This window comes from Sciurus vulgaris, assembly GCF_902686455.1.
Source record: "Sciurus vulgaris genome assembly, chromosome: 15".
Lineage (NCBI taxonomy): Eukaryota > Metazoa > Chordata > Mammalia > Rodentia > Sciuridae > Sciurus > Sciurus vulgaris.
The window spans coordinates 9,976,110-9,995,658 of NC_136476.1; the positions used below are offsets into that span (position 1 = coordinate 9,976,110).

The 19,549-nt window shown below is 34.2% G+C and overlaps 1 protein-coding gene across 4 annotated transcripts in view; it reads right to left on the reverse strand.

Moving 5' to 3' along the window:
- Positions 1-707: 707 nt before the first annotated feature.
- Positions 708-19,549, reverse strand: part of CEP78 (centrosomal protein 78) — a 33,479-nt gene continuing 14,637 nt past the window's right edge. Inside the window, exons 9-16 of one of the 4 annotated variants that reach the window (XM_079112097.1) lie at positions 17,395-17,527; positions 16,218-16,263; positions 14,539-14,667; positions 5,608-5,685; positions 3,308-3,474; positions 2,271-2,442; positions 1,911-1,958; positions 708-1,341 (exon numbers count right to left, since the gene is read on the reverse strand). In XM_079112097.1, the coding sequence (XP_078968223.1) occupies positions 778-1,341; positions 1,911-1,958; positions 2,271-2,442; positions 3,308-3,474; positions 5,608-5,685; positions 14,539-14,667; positions 16,218-16,263; positions 17,395-17,527 (1,337 nt within the window). In that variant the 3' untranslated portion in view covers positions 708-777. Of the gene's footprint in view, positions 1,342-1,910; positions 1,959-2,270; positions 2,443-3,307; positions 3,475-5,607; positions 5,686-14,538; positions 14,668-16,217; positions 16,264-17,394; positions 17,528-19,082; positions 19,101-19,549 lie in introns of all 4 variants that reach the window. The other 3 variants (XM_079112094.1, XM_079112095.1, XM_079112096.1) reach the window with 3 other exon arrangements.

Consider the following 19,549-nt stretch of genomic DNA (forward strand, 5'->3'; position numbering starts at 1 on the left):
GCTTTTCTCTTGCCATCTTTCTTAAACTGTTCTTCTCTGAACAGGGAAACTGGATAAATGAATGCGAGCACTGGTTCCAGTTCAAATCCCAGTTATACTGTTTGTACCTAGGCAACTTTGGGCAATTCACACAGTGTTTCCTCAAGCTCCTCATCTATAGAATAGGCATAATAATAGTTTCCTCCTGTGTAGGGCTGCTGTAATCCATGACATGGTTGGTTAAGCAATCTATGTACATGTCTGTTGCTCTGGTTATAAATTAGGACATGTCAAATGACTTCTGGCCATTTAATTTAATTAACTGATTAAACTATTCCATTTATTCACTCATCCCTTCGTAGTCCCCTTCCCTTGCATTGTTCCTATTGTTTTCTCCCTCCACAGTATTAGTTCTTTAAGGCTTTGTTTTCTTTGTTGCTGAAAGCCATAGCACCCAGAAGAGTATTGTAAACACTTGTTGAATGAGTAGTGAAAAGCGTCAAAAGGGAAAATATGCCAGAATATCTTCATTATGATAAAAAGCATAGATAAATCTTGCTTTAATGGTTTCCATTCATATATATATATATATGTATTTTTTTTTTTTTTTTTTTTTTTTTTTTTGCGGTACTGGGGATCAAACTCAGGGCCCTGTGCTTGCAAGGCAAGCACTCTACCAGCTGAGCTACCTCCCCAGCCCATCCATTCCTATATTTTAAGACACTATATGCCATAATAAAAACATAAGAAATTTTATTAAAATTTGAAGGCAAAAACATAATTTCAGAAGGTTTAGACCTAGGTCAAGCGTGATAGAGAATGGATGCTTTCTTGAATTTCAAAATCAGATCCAAGAGTATCACTTTCAGAATGTTCTAGTGGATTGGGTTTACTTTTATTTGTCTTGGATGAAACAGTCACTATTCTACTTTCTTTCTTGACAGAAATGTAGTTTTTTGAAGACTCACTTTTAATTGACTCATGAACCAAAGACTTATTTTCCCCAATTCCTTTGCTTTTCTGATTTATAAAGGAGTCAGAGTAGGAATGCAGGTCCTTCCCAGGTTGTTTCTTAGCAAAGTGTTTTTTGGTATATTCACCTGTTTGGGTCATTTTCTCTGAGGGTGATCTGCTATTTCTAGATAACTCCTCTTCTTCTCTTTGATTTCCAGTTCCAGAAATCCTATCTGCTAAAGGAGAACATGTTCTTGCCATGAATCCTTCTAAAGATTCCTGCCGCTGCTCAGGGACTGGGTCTCCCAGGTTGTCTTTGGAAGTTCCTGGGGCCTCCTGAGTAGAAACTGGGACGTGGAAGGAGTCGAGAGGCAAGGGAATTCTAGCATCACCTGTGATTTTCTGAAACTGGAAGAAAAAAAAAAAAATCACTCATGAACAAAGTTAACCATTAAAGAATGCAGAACTTCAATGTAATGCTGTAATCTTGTTATTAAGCCATCAGTTGATTGTTCAGAAGATTTTAGGGTCATTTTTCCCCACTAACTGTATCTTGGCAACTCCAAAATCAAAGTGTGCTATATTCAGAGCTAGGTCCACCACATTTTCAGATTTTGTGTTTAATGTAATTATTGTCCATGTCCCTTTACCTCCTTCAAAAACAACCACCGCCAAAAACAAAAACAAATCTATTTCCTAAGGAAATGAATTTCTTTTCTATCCTCCATGTGCATGTAAGCAGTATCCAATGTGCAACTCAAACTGAGTTCTCAAACTGTCAGTTCCTGAGACCAGTCCAAAATTAGCTGATGAGAGATGGGGTTCCAAGTAAGGCAGGGGAAAAGCAGAGGGGGAGTCCTGTGGCAGACAGGTTTTCCCCTTCCATTCCTATCACCAGGTGACTAACTATAACATATTGCCTTTTAGTTATGTCTGGACTACTTATTTTTTAAAATTATCTGTATTAGTACTTGTACCTTCATTAGTGTTCCTTCATTGTAAGCTGACTGCATACAAATAGAAACCTAGATGAAATATGAATAGAATATACATTTACAAAATTTAAAATTTAGAGTATTTTCTCTAATCTTTCTTTCTTTACTGAAGATAAATCTGCTTTAAATCATAAACTCTCAAAATAAGTTTTCTTATTTATAACAATACAATATTATGAAAAGGGTACAAACTTACTAATCTCAGACATGGAAAGGACCCTAAAGAGACTTCCGGTCCCCAAGCATGGGAACTATCAGAGTGAAATAGTTCTTATTTTCTCTCTGACTCAATAATTTCCTTTTTACTAATCATTCTTCAATCATTAAGTTCTGGCCACTTACTTGGATATTTTGCATTTGTCCTAGGGCATTCTGCTTTGGATCTGTTTTTTCTTCTTCAAGTGCCTTCTTTTCTTCTTTAGGTGCACTGCTAATAGTAGAATTCATCTGGGGACGACCTAATAAATGAAAATCTGACTGGTCTATACCAGCCATTGTGGCAAGTTGCCCAAGACTGCAAGAGGAACAAAGGAGAAAGAGGTAAGGGTTATTGTAACATCATCAGAATACCTCAAATTTCCCCACTCCTACAAGCATGAAATACTTGTATAAATGAATACTAAGATTCTAAGACCTTAGAAGCCAACATCCTACTCCAGATCATAACTCCCATCTCTCCACATTTCTCAGATCTTCCCATATTTGTGTTTAGGTCCATACTGGATCTCCAATCCTTTCAGCACTCCCTATTCCCTCCAACTCTGTATTAAATACCTCTTGACTTTATGTCCTTAGTGTCACTCCTCCATTTTAAGCTCTAACTTACCAGGGGCACCAAGTGCCTCTTATCCTCACATATTTTACCACTTTCCCTACAATTCCTAAGAATGTGCATGTTTCTGCCCAACACCAGCACATTCTCCTACAAAACAATACTCCATCAACTATCTCTGAATCTTTTTATTAGCAAAATCATTCTTGTTGAGAACTAATCTATATTTGTATCTATATCTATCCTGGAGATTGATAAACATTATAATAGGACAAAAATATCAATTTAAACTTATTCAACAAGTAAGATGAATAAAAGGCAAGAAAATTCTTACACATTTCTGAATATTTTCAATTATAATTACCTTTAATTTAGTCTGTACCAAGAGTTACACTTACCAATTACTTTAACGACTGGCTCTCTACCAAGAAAGAATTGCCATTTTGCATTTTTTTACAATTTAATTTTTCATTTAAAAAACTAAGTATATTATGTATCATTACACACTAAATATAGCTTACAGAAGTTCAGAAAAATCACTCAGGTTCCTTGGCAAACTATGATTAAAATCATGGAAGGAAAAATTTCCTAGATAGAATAAACTAACCCAGCATCTTTAAGGAGATCCAAGAAAGCATGAAACTTCTGAAAAGAATTCTCAATACTACCCAAAACACCTTCATCATCCAGGATCATGCTTGCCAATGACTGTGTATGAAGGGCTTCAGACAAAGTGAGATTTATATTTCTTAACCGGGCATTTTCATGTTCCAGCTACAAAAGAAGGTTGAAAATGTATGACACAATTTTCATGCATTATTATCTAAAGAAAAATTTTGAAGTAACAAAACTAAAATAAAACATTTAAAAATATAATTAATTTGTAATTAACCTAAGTCTTCACAGTGATGACAATAAGGGTAACACATAACAATCAAAACTTGGAAACACCTGGGTGTGGCGGCACACACCTATAATCCCAGCAGCTTGGAAGCTGAGGCAGGAGAATTGTGAGTTCAAAGCCAGCCTCAGCAACTCAGTAAGGCCCTAAGCAACTCAGTGACACCCTGTCTCAAAATAAAAAAGAACTAGGAATCTTGGCTCTGTGGTTAAATACCCCTATGTTCAATCCCCGTACCAAAAACCAAAACCAAAAAACAAAACCAATTGGAGACATTTGACAAAATTTTCTACGTAACAAGTAATAAATAAGTTAAAGTCATTATTTCATTAATGATACTTCAAAAGATCATTAACTGGTTAAATTTATACCAGATCATTCTACATTAGAAAATTAGGTGCCTAAGATTTCCTCTTAAATCAGAAATGAAATATAGAGACTGATTCTTAAATTAGAAATGAAATACAGAGATTGATTTGAGCGAAGTCTATTACAATTCTGCTAAATGATAGGGATTAACTAAGCTGAGTGTGATTTAAGACATGGAAGTCTCATTAACTTGTTAACTGTAATAACTACCAATACCTGCAACCACCTTGTTGGCCTCTTGAAAATATTTATTCCCCTGCATGCTGCTGCCTCTCATCATCTACTTACCTAAAGCCATATACAAACCCAGAACTATTTTCTCGGAAAGGCCATTTCACTTGCAATGTAGTTTCTGCCTTATACAATCAGGTGCTCAATATTTCTTGAATGACTATGTGTCCTTCAATTTAATACATGTACTGTCAAAAATTCCTCCTTATACTCTTTGTAATAGTAAATTATATTTATAAATAATGTTCCAGCTTTCATGCACATTAGTCTAATTTAGTACTCTATATAGTATAGATTTTCATGTGTCATTGCATCGTGGCTGTTTCCATTATCTTATACTTATTTAAATTATTCACTATAAAGCTATTGCATGTAAGTATAAACCTAATAATAAGTACATTTCATGTGTCAGAAAATAAGCTGCATTCATATGAAGGCGTAGGGACAAATAATAGACTACAATTCTTACATTTTTTCTAACATACTTCTAAAAATGTAATCCCATGACACTACACATAAATAAATACAAAGATTAAAATAATGCAACCTACTACAGGGACACAGCCACACCAATATTTATACCAGCTTAATTCACAATAGAACCAACCTAGATGCCCTACAACAGATGAATGGATAAAGAAAATGTGGTATATAAATACAATTGTCGAGCTGGGGAGATAGCTCAGTCGGTACAGTGCTTGCCTTGCATGCACAAGGCCCTGGGTTCGATCACCAGCACCACAAAAAAATAAATAAATAAAATAAATAAATAAATACAATTGTCTATGACTCAGCCATAAAGAAAAATTAAATTATGGTATTTGCTGGTAAATGGATGGAACTGGAGAATATCATGCTAAGTGAAATAAGCCAGTCCCCAAAATCCAAAGGCCAAATGTTCTCTCTGATACATGGATGCTAACCCATAATAAGGGAGGGTAAGGAAGTTCATTGGATTAGACAAAGGGAAATGAAGGGAAGGGAGGAGAGATGGGAATAGGAAAGACAGTAGAATGAATCAGAGATAACTTTCCTATGCTCATATATGAATACACAATCAATGTAACTCCACATCATGTATAATCACAAGAATGGGATCAAAATTGTAATGGGTTGCACCCATGTACGTGTAATATGTCAAAATATACCTACTGTTATATATATATCTAAAAACATTAAAAAATTAAAAAATATTCATATATATCAGCAGATACTGTTAAGAACAAACATGGGTATGACATTAAAATAAAAAAGCTTATCCATAAAAAAAGTAACCAATTTGCAATCACTATTATTTTCTCACTTTAAACTTTATAAAGTTTATATGTATGTATGTATATATGGTTTGGAATCAATCAAATCAAAACTAAAAAGCAAAAAACTTTCAGAATGTAAGACTTATTTACCTCACTAACTCGTTCATCAGCTTTAAGCCTTATTACTCTTTCCTCTTTTAACTGCTTTAGGCATTCCTCCAGTTTTCCCTAGAATGAAAAGAATAAATATTGTAACTAATTCATACTATGGCCCCTCACCCCAAAGCTTTACCAGCTACAGATTCCACCAAATATTTAGGGGCAGAGCCACAAATGAACTCAAATACTGGAATTACAACCTAGTACTTGTAGTATCAGACCATGCTAATTAAATTAGTTACCAAAACATACCAAGTTAGCACAATACAAATTTACTTAAATCCCACTGTTTCCAAAAGAGATTTGTGGCAGTTCATCCTAAGGCATATACATATAATATAGTTAGTGACTCATAAATGAAAAATAAAGGCCATGAAAGGAAAATTCTGTTCTTATTTGTGGGTCTTTCATAATAGGAAACTCTATTAACATCCTTAATAGACCTGAATTATGTAATTGCAAACTACAATGCATTTTTAAAAAGTAAACACTTTCCAAGCACTTTATTATATGCCAAGTATTGTTCTAGACATATGAAGAGTTTTCTAGGTATCATCCAATTTAACTATCAAAACCTTACAAGTAAAATACAATTATTATGATACTTTATAGATAAGAAAACTAAGGAAAAGTAGATTAACACACCCATGATCATATTACTAGTTAAGTAGTAGAGTTAGGTTTGAATTCAGGAAGTTGGGTCCTAGTCTTGGTCACAAGAGGTAATCTTCCTCTTCACCAAGGTCAAAAAGATAGGATGCAGATGGGTAAACTCCTTTATCATTTTCAGGAACTAAGACTCCAAAATCCTTTAAATTAGGGGTCACTACTTATAGTAGGTGGAATCTTAAAATGACCCCAAAGATTCCCTCTTGCTGGGGTACCCTCCCGTACCTCCCACTAATTCAATCAAATACTTATCTAGGTGCGGCTTATAGGGAAGCAATTAAGGTCCCCAAAGCAATTGACCTTAACATGGGAAGATTACCCTGGGTGGTTGTGACCTAATCAATTGATCAATTAAAAGGGATCAGGCTCTTCCTGATAAAAGATATCAAGAAAGGAGTCAGACACAAGGGAAATTCCCCATTGCTGGCTTCATCTGAAGTAGTATTGTGGCTAGGAACACAAGGAGGGGATTGCTAGAAGCTGAGAAGGTCCCTGAACTGACAGCAAGGAAATGGGATCTTAGGTCCTAACTATAGGAAGGGGACTGCTTTTCTGTAGTTTTGTTTTTTTGGTACTAGGGATTAAACCTGGGGGCTCTTTACCAGAGCTACATCCTCTGACTATCTATTTATTTTGAAACAGGATCTAAGTTGCTGAGGGCCTTACCAAGTTGCTAAGGTCCCACATTGCTGAGATTATAGGCAGGCAAATTATGCATGAATGGAAGAAGGTTCTTTACAGAGCCTTCAGATGGTAACACAGCCTGACTGACACTGGGTTTCAGCTATATGCTCTCAGCAGAGATGCTTCACATGTCCTGCCCCAGATTTCTGATCTACAGAATTTAGAGCTAGTTAGTGAGTGCTGTTTTAAGCCACTATTTTGGACTGGTTGTGCAATAGTAAATAAACAGAACATGTATATTTACTAAAACAGCAGGATGGATTTTTATTTTAAAGGCTTTGAAGTGACTTAAACAAAAAAGTTTCAACTTAAAGTTTGGGTTTAACTCTGGTTATGAGTCAAGTGGAGATGCTCTACTATAAACTGGCATTATGAGAGGAAACTGATAGCATTTTCTGGAGTAATCTGTAGATTACTAGGTACCAACAATTGTCTCTTATTTCCCTAAGGAAATGGCCACAGATGTGGGTGAGGAATTATTAACATAATATCAGAGAACTATAACTAACAAACCCTAGAAGCAAAAGTTTCCAAACTGTGATTAGTTTAAACAAAAAAGGAAAATTCTATGAAGCAACTAATAAATAATGATAATGAAGATCTCAATCAGTTATTAAATGGGCTTTAGGAGTATCTTTAAATTTTTTCTGCATTTTTCTTTAAGTGATGGTTCATAAGGCTAAACATAATCTCTGATGTAGAAGAGTACACAATGAATATTTTGATACTTTTTTTTTTTTAAAGGGTACTCATAAAATATCCAGGTGTGCTAGGCACAGTGGTACATGCCTGGATATTTTATGATCTACTCCCTTTAAAAAAAAAAAGAATATGAAAATATTTTATCATGTAATCCCAGCAACTCAGGAGGCTGAAGCAGGAGAATTACAAATTCAAGGACAGCTTCAACAACTTAGCAAGATCCTGTCTCAAAATTAAAAAAACTAAAAAGGACTTAGGGATATGGCTCAGTGATAAAGACCCTTGGGATCAATCCCCAGTACCAAAATAAATAAAAGTAAAGTTCATAAAACCACACAGAAGTAGTTTTCCTTTCAATTAAGTTTTACATTGAATTGAAAATTTTCCTTAATAAATATGTAGTTCTATACTCAGAACATGTTTGAAAGTAAGTAAATGCTCTAAAAACTTAAAATTCTTTGTTTCTTTCTCTTTTGGTACTGGGAATTGAACTCGGGGTTTTCTGCCACTGACCTACATCCCCAGCCCTTTATTTTTTTGTGACAGGGTCTCTCTAAGTTGCCAAAGCTAGACTGGGACTTTCAATTATCCAGGGTGTGCATCACCTAGTCCAGTAGTAACTTCAGATTCTTTAATGTTAAAGCCAACCAAATATTCATGGCAAAAAGGAAAAAAAAATTGCAGAATTCCTCTTCTTACTATTCATATAATGGTTTTAATACTAAAAACTGATACAGAAATTTAAGCAATGATGTAAACAAACGAAAAAAAATCCTCCAATCCTCATTGGAAAAAGGAGACTAAACTTTTCCATTCTTGACTGGTTCTAAGTAGAACACCAACGTACAATTACATGAAATAGTTTCTCCCTCTAGTGGAATTAAAACATAATGTCACATTTTCATGAAAAAGTGCCTTTGCCTAGACCACTCCTTTAGGAGTAATTCATGCTCCTGAAAGGAAACAGGGACTATGGAACTAACAATTACAAAATAAAATCACTTAACAAAATATTCTACTGGTGTTGGAGTTGTGGCTCAGTAGTACTGCACTTGCCTGGCATGTATGAGGTCCTGGGTTCTATACTCAGCACCACATAAATAAAGTAAAAAAGAGCCATGGACATTTAAAAAAAATATTTTAAAGAATATTCTACTACTTAAATACAACTATGATAAAATTTTTGAGTAATTTTCCTTCTCATTTGCTCTCCCACTTTTCTTCTACACATTGCCAAGGTGATTTTTTTTTTCTGAAATATAGCCCTCATTATCCTATATATCAAATTTTATGCCCCAATTTTTTCCATTCAACACTGAAATTGATCATTTCTCATGATAAGAGGAGTTGTAAACTTGACTTTTTTAGTGGATTACAAAATATTCTATTGAGTTTATTGGTTTACTTAATCATTCCTTTATAGCTAAATATTCAATTGTTTCTGACTTTCCAATATTATAAGACAAAATAACCACTTTTATGCAAGATGCTCCCTCTCCAATATGTACAATTTTTTTGCAATAAAATATTAAAAAGGAAATTTTAGGGCAAAGCAAATGAACACTTTTAAGGCTTAGAGATGCTGACGTTCAAACTGCTATCAGCAATGGAACCTATTACTTAGACATCATAACCATATTTGAAGGAAGGAAGTGTATTTTATTAAGTGTTTATCCTCAGCATCTCTTATGCCTAGCACAAAGCAGACAAGCAATAACTGGTGAAAAAGAAAGTCCCCTATTATAAGATTTATATATGTGTAAAAGAACATGTTTTTCTCTAATTGAATAGATGAACAGGTCACTTACCACTGTGCCACCCTAAAGAAGGACATTTGTACTGTCAAATCCAAATGGATTCTTCTTCCCCATCATACACGATTTTTAGTTTTAAAATCTGCTCTAATTTAGTTTGGTTTATATGTGTGTCAACAGAGCTTAATCCTCCTCTGGAGTGTGATGCCCTTCTTCCCTCTCAATCTTCCCTCCTTCCTTCTAACTGTGCTGAATACATAATAATATGCTTAAAGATTTATTGTGTTTTTTGTTTTTGTTTTTGTTTTGTTTTGTTTTGTTTTGTTTTTAAAGCTCTCAATCACACAATCACTGGATACTGAAATCTAGACTGGTTGCTCTACATTGAATTCATGATCGTTGAATACTCTTTCATCTTCCTTTTGGGTTTATCACCTGATTTTGTGCAATTACATACATCTTTAAATAAGGAAAGCTGTAGCATAGGATGTAAATTTTCAAATTTGTTAATATACAAAATATCCTAGCTGCCACTTAAGATTGACAGTTTGGTTACATACAAAACCCTAGGTACAAAATTATTTGCCTTTAAAACTTTGGAAGTATCTTTCCAAAGCCTTCTGGAATCTATAATAGATGGTAAGAAGCATGAAAAAGGCTTATTTTTATTCCTTTTTAGAAAACTGGATTTTTCTGAAATTTCTCTTTTCTCATTTTTTGAAATTTCACAATGAAGAGTGTCTAATTTTATGAGTCTATCTTCATTCATCTTGTTCAACACATGGTAGCCCTTTGCAACTTGGCCTTGAGAGAAATTTTCTTGCTTTTTGTAGGGGATAGTTTCCTTCCCTACATTTCCCACACCTGACCAGAAATTTCAGCACTTAATCTAAAATATGAAATACTTCAAAGTGTGAAACTTTGTAAGCACCAATATGATGCCATAAGTGGAAAATTCTGTATCTGACTTCATGTGAGGTCACAGTCACAACCCAGGCATATCAAAAATTCTGTATATACTTATCTTCAGGCTATGGGTATAAGGTGAATATGAAATATAAGTAACTTTTGTGTTTAGACCTAGGTCTCATCTCCAAATATTTCATTATATATGCATATGTATGCAAATATTCACAAATTGAAAAAATATGAAACCTGAAAACACTTCTGGTGAAAACACTTATTTCAGATAAGGTACAGGAAACTTGTAGTAACATGTTAGACCTCACACACAGCCTCAAGACCATATCATTTGTCATATTTTCCATTTCTGTCTTTGTATTCCACATAATGAGAAGTAAGTTTCCTTAACTCCTCCTGAATTTATTTCAACAAATATACATGTATTTGGGGTACTCTACAACTGAGCTACATCTCCAGTCCTTTTTATTTTGAGACAAGGTCTCACTAAGTTGTGGGGCCTGGCCTTGAACCTGTGATCCTCCTGCTTCGGTCTCCTGAGCTGTTGGGATTACAGGTGTATGCCACCACACAGGACTCAACAATCATATTTTAACCTCCAGGGTGTGACAGATTGACATATTTGACTCCATGGAAATGTTATAGGCCAGGCTATATGGGCAATGACTAAACAGACTCCATTTTACCTTGAGACTCCATGTTATGTAGGTAATACTACTCCCATGACACCTCTGTACTCGTCAACAGTTGCTTAGCATGACTTGTTCGGCAATATAAAATGACAAAATAACAATTCTTGTATAATGAAAAATTGTTCTCTTTTTGATTCCTAGTTTCCTAAATACTGTACCATGTTAACGGTGATGTCAACAGTGATTGTTTAGATGTTAGTAACCATTCTTTAGTTTGTACCTAAGTAAGGTCATTTTGACCCACTTCCCTCTCTGCTAATGATTTCAGATTCCATGTTAGTTTGTAATTTTGAATCATAGCAACATACACTTATGATTGATGTACTGATTTATGTATAAAAACCCCTGCAACCCTATGGTTAGAGCTGTTCTTTCAATAGCCATTTTTGGGGCACTGTGTGAGACAGTCAGCCAGCCGGCTTAATAAAGACTCTCAAATTTGGACTTCTCAGTGGTGATCAGTCTGTTCTTAAGTGTGCCCCATAACACAGAGCTTTCTTGGTTTCTGAAAATTCCTTTTTAAACTACACCCTATTCTTATTTTATAGATGCTGTATTTTTATAAACCCAAGAATACCAAATAGGCTTTTTTCCCAAAATATTTTTGTTCCCTCAATTATTTCTGGCTCTACCAGGATGCATTTTTCATCTTGTTTTTCCCTTGTCATGTTGTAAGTTTTATTGAACCACCTGGCGAACCAGTAATTCTGTATTTAAGAATAAGAGTAGATGCTTATTGGAAACCAATGACTGGCTTCTTTAATGCATGAAGTGGGTAGCCAGTTAGGTTAGGATAGCCCCAACTACCCTTTACTAGGGTGTGTAAGTCACAGTAGTTACTCTACTGCTCTTCAGATAGTTTACTTTTTTTCAAAGTCAGATTACCTCACTTTAGGAGAGTGAAGGTAGGACCCGGAGTCAACTCTTCCACATACAAACTGCAAAAAGCGACTTCTACTTTAGTCACATTTCTAATCTTACCCCCTCTGGAAGATACAGCTAAGCATAAGCATTAATTCTCCCTGCATAAACTGCACAGGCTGTCCCTGTGCATATTCCAGGTGATGATTTTCCTCCATTCTACTGGTTCTGTTACATTTTCTTCCACCTGTCTTCTATTTTTCAAAATTGTGTTAGAATCTCTCCACCATGACTTTTTTTTTTTTTTTTGGGGGGGGGGGGTTTGTCTTTTTTTTTTTTTTAAATTTGAGACAGGGTCTCTGTAAATTGCTGAGGCTGGCTTTGAACTTGCAATTCCCCTGCCTCAGCTTCCTGAGTTGCTGGGATTACAAAAGTGCATAACTACACCTGGTCTAGAATCTCTTCAAGACTGTTGATTGCTATGGGTTTACATATTTAGAATTTTTTGATGCCATCATTTTAGAGGGTTCTCAAAATGAAGAAGAGCTTAGAAGATACTTAGCACATCTAAAATCAGAAATTCTCTATTTACATTTCTGAACCTTGATCTTTCCCAATGGTTATAACCACTTTTAGAAATATAATCTTGTAGTGCCCTGGTGAAGGGAATGAATGTAACACATCTAAAACAACAATGGAGGAGCTCCAGTGGCGCAATCGGTTAGCGCGCGGTACTTATAAAACAACAATGGATTAGGATTAGATGATCAAGGATTTTGTCTCTGCTCTGCAACTTAGTAAGAAACCACTCAAGAGGTACTAAAAAGTATAGGAGCTAATTTAAAAGATGAAAGGAATAATTCTACTTGTTCTTTAGAATCTTCCCTAACATTCCTTAAAATTGTAAGTACTTATCTTAAAATTTCACCATATAGATATTATTTTGATTTTAAAAAATGAAAGTCTGGTACTTTTCATTTTTTTCTTTCAGTCATAGGGATTGAACCCAGAGCCACATGCATGTTAGGAAAGTACTCTACCACTGAGCTATGCCTCAACTGGCTTTCTATTTTTTTTTTTTTTTTTCACCAATTAGTAATCTCCATAGTCACATAATAGGACAACTGCCCTTCAACTATAGGAGGACATGGTAAGAAGGTGCCATCTGTGAACCAAAATGCAGGTCCTGGCCCAGATACCACCTGCCAACACCTTGATACTGGACTGCCTAGCCTCCAAAACTGTGAAAACTAAATGTCTATTATTTTTTAAGTTCATAAATAAGAAATAAAGGGATAACTTTCTATATTTGTAAGTTTCATCCTAAAATAAAATCACATTAATTTTTAAAAGTTAATGTGGGGAGCTAGGTATGTAGCTCAATGGCCTGGAATATCCAAAGTACTGGGTTCAATCCCCAGCACCAAAAAATAAACAAAACAAATAAATAAGGACATCGTAGTACAAAGAACAGGAACTCCCCAAATAAACAAGAACTCCCCAAATGGTGTTTCCCTTAACCATAAGTTATAAGTTGTGTTTTAAAAGTTGAAAACAAATAAATACAATATTTTTTAAGGTGCAACAATATTATTAAAATTAATTTTTCTTTTCTGATCATATAAACAGAAGGATGGAATGATATTAGATGTAAAGCATATAAATATAAAGTAAGATAACTTATTAAATTTTTTAAAAAATTTCTAGTTGTAGATGGACACTGTAATGTATACAGCTGCTCCCCCACCCATCAGGTACAGCCATTTTGCCCGCCTCCCAACCACTTGTCAATCTGTGAACATCCTAGCTAGCTATTGGTTCATCAGTCAGCTTGCAAGTATCCTTCTCAGATATTGGTCCCCTGTTAGCCCGGTGGAATTCAACTGTTTTACTGTAGCTTCTCTGCCATCTTTTTTCCCTTCCGTCTGTCCTACTCACTTTTCTCTATCCTCCTGGCTTTCCACTCTCTCTAGCGCGCGCCCTTTCTTTTCCTTTCTATTTTCCTCTCATTTTCTCTCTTACCCTGCAGGGAGGCACTCTGTTTGCTTAATAAATTCCCTTATGTGATTTCCCGTGTCCAGCGTGGTTTCGTGGGATTTCCTTACAGACACAATACCTTTATTTATTTTTATGAATAAATGGTGCTGAGAATCAAACCCAGTGCCTTACACATGCTAGGCAAGTGCTCTATCACTGAGCCACATCCCTAGCCCCTTAAATTTTTTTATGAAAGGAGAATATCAAAACTTTTCTTCAACTTTAGTTTTTAACAAAAGTTTCTCTTACAAGAAAATTCAGCTAGACCATCAATTTCTTGGTTTGTAAAATAAGAACACTGAATTAGGTGATTATATCATACAATATTTAGTTTCCTTGAGTTTATCATCTCCTTAAATCTAGTATTCTATGATTCTAAAAAAAGAAAAATATATTATTGGTGATATTTTATTTTGTAGTGGTCACATGTCCTTCTCTCACCTTGCACTAAAATAAGAAACCATTCAAGAGGATATGAATTAGAAAATGGGGTAAAAGATTCCCACACAAGCTGTCCAGGGTTGTTTCACAATCATGCTTCTGCCAAGTACCAAATACTTTCAAATAATCTTCCTTATATCTTTAAAGTAATAGTTTTGTACCTGTAATGCTTCTTGTTTTAAACTAGTTTCCTCAGGCATTTCATGAACACTTTCTGAAGAATCATCAACCTCTTCAATTTCTGAGGATGAAGGACTCTCTACTGTCACAGTCACAGGAAAGTCAGATTGCTTAAATAAAGAGGACAAGATTGTATAAGCAATAATATCAACCAAATACCAAATATAAAATCAAAGTGATCTTTCTGAAATATTGTCGTTTTCTAACAATGTCTTTCACTACCCCTAGGCCCCAAACAATCCATAACATAGTAAAATATGACTAATTTATTCTTGCTGTGTTACCGTATATACATGGTTATGATTAATATTTGGAATTTCTCATGTTAGTTTAGTAAATTTCTTGCACATAAATCAAGTGAGGAGTCAGGACATAATTTTTTCTCAGGTCAATTTTATACTATGGATGAGGAATTTACTCTGCATCATCAGACACAAAATATATACACAAAATATATACACAAAATTTTTTGGAGGAAAGTTCCTAAGTAGGGGACTGATATGGAAGTACAAGAATGACTAGTCAGTAAGCTAAACCGTAATTTAATAAACACTAGAATGACTTTTTGATTTATTAAAATCACATGCGCATATACAACTAAAATCGACCCATCAAAAACTTATCTTCTCATCCTTAGTTCCAAAGTCATGAAATAACAATATTATTCTCCTGTCAAATTTCTTTGGCACTAGAATGTTGCTCAATGTTTCCTATCTTTTAAAACCTGATGTGTCCAACTCCATAAAAAAAAGCCTACAGATCAAAAAGAGTACCTTGTATACATAACTGTATACAACTCACTAGATGTAATTTCTACCACAAGCAGCAAACCATGCAGTATATGAAAATCCTCAATGGCATAATGAGATATACACCCATTTTTTAGGCAGGCAGAGGGTAGTACTGACACCCCAGGTGCTCCTTTCTCAATCTCATTAGAGCTTTCACAGAAAACCTAGAGTCTCCTGTGACTGGGAGAAGAACCCAATACTCTGATATAATCAGTTTGCTCTATGACTGAGAAGCAGTAGACAGGGAATATGTGTGACCCTGGTGAGTGACAAAGAAATGGTCTGAGAAAGCAGAGGCTCTGGCATTTGTTGCTTTGTTCTGACTTTAGGACCTAGAATTTATATATAAATTTATATAAATATATATACATATTTATATATAAATTTACATATAAATTTATATACATATACACACATATTTATATATATTACATAAATATATATACATGCACATGTATGTGTGTGTATATATATATACAGACATATATATATTTTGGGGGATATATATACATACACACACACATATATATATAACATTGCTTGAAAACTGAAGGACATTTTTGAGTATGAAAGCTCCATGTGTCAAGCAGTAATGGTGGTTGAATTCATTTCACTGGGCAACAGTAGATTAGGAACTGGAAAAATGGCTTCTTTGGCTACAGATCAAACCACAAGGCACATAGTATATGCCACATAAACATAAGAAACTGTGATGTTGGGAGAGCAACCTGGAAAGTTTTGAGTGGATTAACTTCAGGGAGGGAAATATTTCTTGTAAGGCTTTATTCAGTTTTTAAAAAGCACAGAGAATGACCCTCCATCTTTCTTACTCCAAGCCCCTACATACTGTAAATATGATAAGCACATACCTGTAGCTGATTAGATATATCACGAGTTTTGATTAATGGAAAACCCCTAAAAGGAAATTGACGAATTAAGTTATATTTTGATGTACATACACTATCAGTTAACACCAAGTAATCATACTTACTAGTACTATTATCCATATAGAACCATGTATAGAAATAACCTCAAAATAAGAAACTGGAAAGCTCTATGAGGGAGAAAACTGAACAGACTGCAGCATAATGATTTTGTGATAACTCTAGGAAATGCATTCCAATCCTATGCTCAGGATGATTGAGATTTTCAGTCTAACTGCTCTGATAATAATCACTCTCTAATTTACAACTCCTTGTGATCAGAGTGGAGTGGAGATTACTAAGTGTCCCAAGAAAAAGATATGAAAACACAAAATTATAAAACTAAAATGTAAAATCTGGTGCATCAGCACCAGTTTATGTAATAATTATTACCAATTATGAATAAACATAGCAGTCACTTGCATAGCAAAGATTATATACATCAATGTGAGCAACTGAATATTTTACATAGTACCTATTTCTAGACCTATTTAGAATCAATTCTTTATTTTCTTGAGCAATTGTTAATCCTTGATTTCTTGAATATTCAAGTCAAGAATCAGAAAATAATGTACTGTAGTTTAATTCACTTAAGGCTGAAATTATGGTATAATTTTTTAAAACTTCTTGATGAAAATTACTATAAACAGTTAGTAATTGGCTAAAATTTATTAAATCTTCTTTGACTCACTAAAATGAGCATTAGGCCAGATGACTTAATAAGTCTAATCCATACTTCTTATTCACTTTGCACTAAACTATTTCCAAAGCTTATAATTCCCTTTCCCTATCCTTGCATATCCAAATTTCTATTTCTGTCCTGCAGGTCTCAGCTCAACTATACATGGGTTTACTGAGACCTTTTCTTACCTGTACAATTAAAGATAATTTCAGTCTCCTATTGACTCCCATGGGGTTACAACCTGTTGGGACACTCAAGAGGTAACATGAAACTCCTAGTTAAAATAATTTTTTGTTTGCTTCCCTAAAGGACTCATTAGGCAGATGCCATATGTAAGTTATCTTTTCCCGCTTATATAAACAAACAGATAACTCCCATAAAATAGAAGCTTGTAAAAAAGAATTGTGAATGACTAAAAGATGGGAAAGAAGAACATCCTACCTGCTCCTTTTTGCACGTTCCGCAGTACGCCATGGCAAGAAACCAGACACACCAGGAGGTGGAGGTTCAGAAGCATATTCTTTACAAAGGGTGTGTTTTCTTCCACTATTCACAGGTTTCTTTGTAGCCAATCCTATGTTGGAGACAGTGTTAAAAAGGAATCCAGATGCAATAAAAGACTACCGATTATTACTATGTGCATATTTTCTTTTCTTTTTTTTTTTTTTTTTTTTTTTGGTATTGGGGATTAACTAAGGGGCACTTGACTACTAAGCCACACCTCCAGCCCTATTTTGTATTTTATTTAGAGACAGGGTCTCACTGAGTTGCTTAGTACCTTGCTGAGGCTAGCTTTGAACTTGAGATCCTCCTGTCTCAGCCTCCCGAGCCACCGGGATTACAGGTGTTCGCCATTGTGCCCAGCTTTTGTGTGCATATTCTTAAAAGGCTTTAAATGAGCAACTGATAATGATACTAAGGCCACTAAAACAAGATCAATCTATAAATCTGGGGTTTTGTTTGTTTTTTTAGCTGTGTTGATAATCAAACCCAGGGTCTCATGTGTGACAGGCAAGCACTACACTACTAAGTCACATTCCCAGCACCCGATTTGTAACACTTTTATTAAATAGGCCAGGAGTGTTTTAAAAATGTAAGTTCTCAAGTAACAGGTTATAACTTTGACTAAAATAAGTCAAGCATATGGGATATATGCAAAACATGCCAAAGTAAATACAAATATATTTCAAACAATGAATGATTATGTATCGTGCAGAAATACTCCATTTATTGAATCTCAGAACATCTTTGTCATTTCTGAATCTCAAGGTCAAATCAAAAGAGATATACCCATAACTTCTGCCCAACAGAACCTTATGAATTAGAACAAAATTTCAACTTCAGATTAATTTTACTATGTAAAAACTATCAAAAGTTAAAAGTCTGAAGGTTACTGGGTAGTAGCTGGGTAAATGTTATCCTCTAAGTAACTAAGAAATGACCTTGAGTTCTCATTTGATTTAAAAGAAAACAAAATATTGCATAAAAGAGTGAACCTATATTTCAATAATGAAGAGTTATATGAAATACTTGGCAGCAAGAGCTAGGTCTACAAATTGACACTTTATTAGAACAAACCAGATATTTAAAATTCACATTTAAATATTTGTGAGAACAAATAATATTCATTTATGAAAATGTTCATATTTATCTTTTCAGTCTATTTTACTAAACAAGATCACTTTAGCAGTATTAGGACGGCATCTAAAATAAAATGTGGTATTATAGGAAAAATAGTTCACACACTGTAACTTATTGATAATCACCACATGGTCCTATGGAATTTCTCTGGATACATTTACATAGCTCTTCCAAAACACAGGAGCTCTATTCATCTTCTGCCTTTCCAGTTTTTTTCTTTTTTAACCTAATTACCTTCACACACAAATAAATGTTCCTATGGATAGCCTTCACATATATACCATTTCCTTCACTTTCAGAATATAATGCAAACAAATTTTTAATTAAAATCAAAGGAATTTAAACTTATCTTAGATTTTAAAAAATTTAATAAAACTTCTTACCCTCTTTCTGCACATATAATACAATATGAATGTGACACAATTCACAGTATTCAACCCCTGTTCTCACTGAAATCTAACTATACAGCTAAGACTGATTTGGCTTACCTCTATGTCTCCAAATAACTGAGGCAAAAAAAAAAAAAAAAAAATACCTCAGCTACATTTCCACTTCTTTAATCATGCTGAGAAACAAATTTTCGTGTTTATTCTCAACTATGATGCTTTACTACATAACACTAGCTACCAGAATTTTTAACATGTTTTTTATAGACATTATATATATTTTCTATTTTTATTTCTAAATACCAACAGAAATACTTAAAAGAATGCTTTACATGATACAAACCTTTAGCAATAATATTTAATGTGATGTCACCAGTCTCAACTTGTATATACTAACTAACTAAAAATCACTGTTAAGAGTTGGTAGATAAATACTGTATCTTTTCTTGGTTTAATACTCAACTACTATCTAATACATTTACTACTATTTACTACAAATAAGTTGGTTAATAGTGAATAAAAATATACATCTTTTAATAAAACAAGAAGTTGCATTTATGAAGATGTTT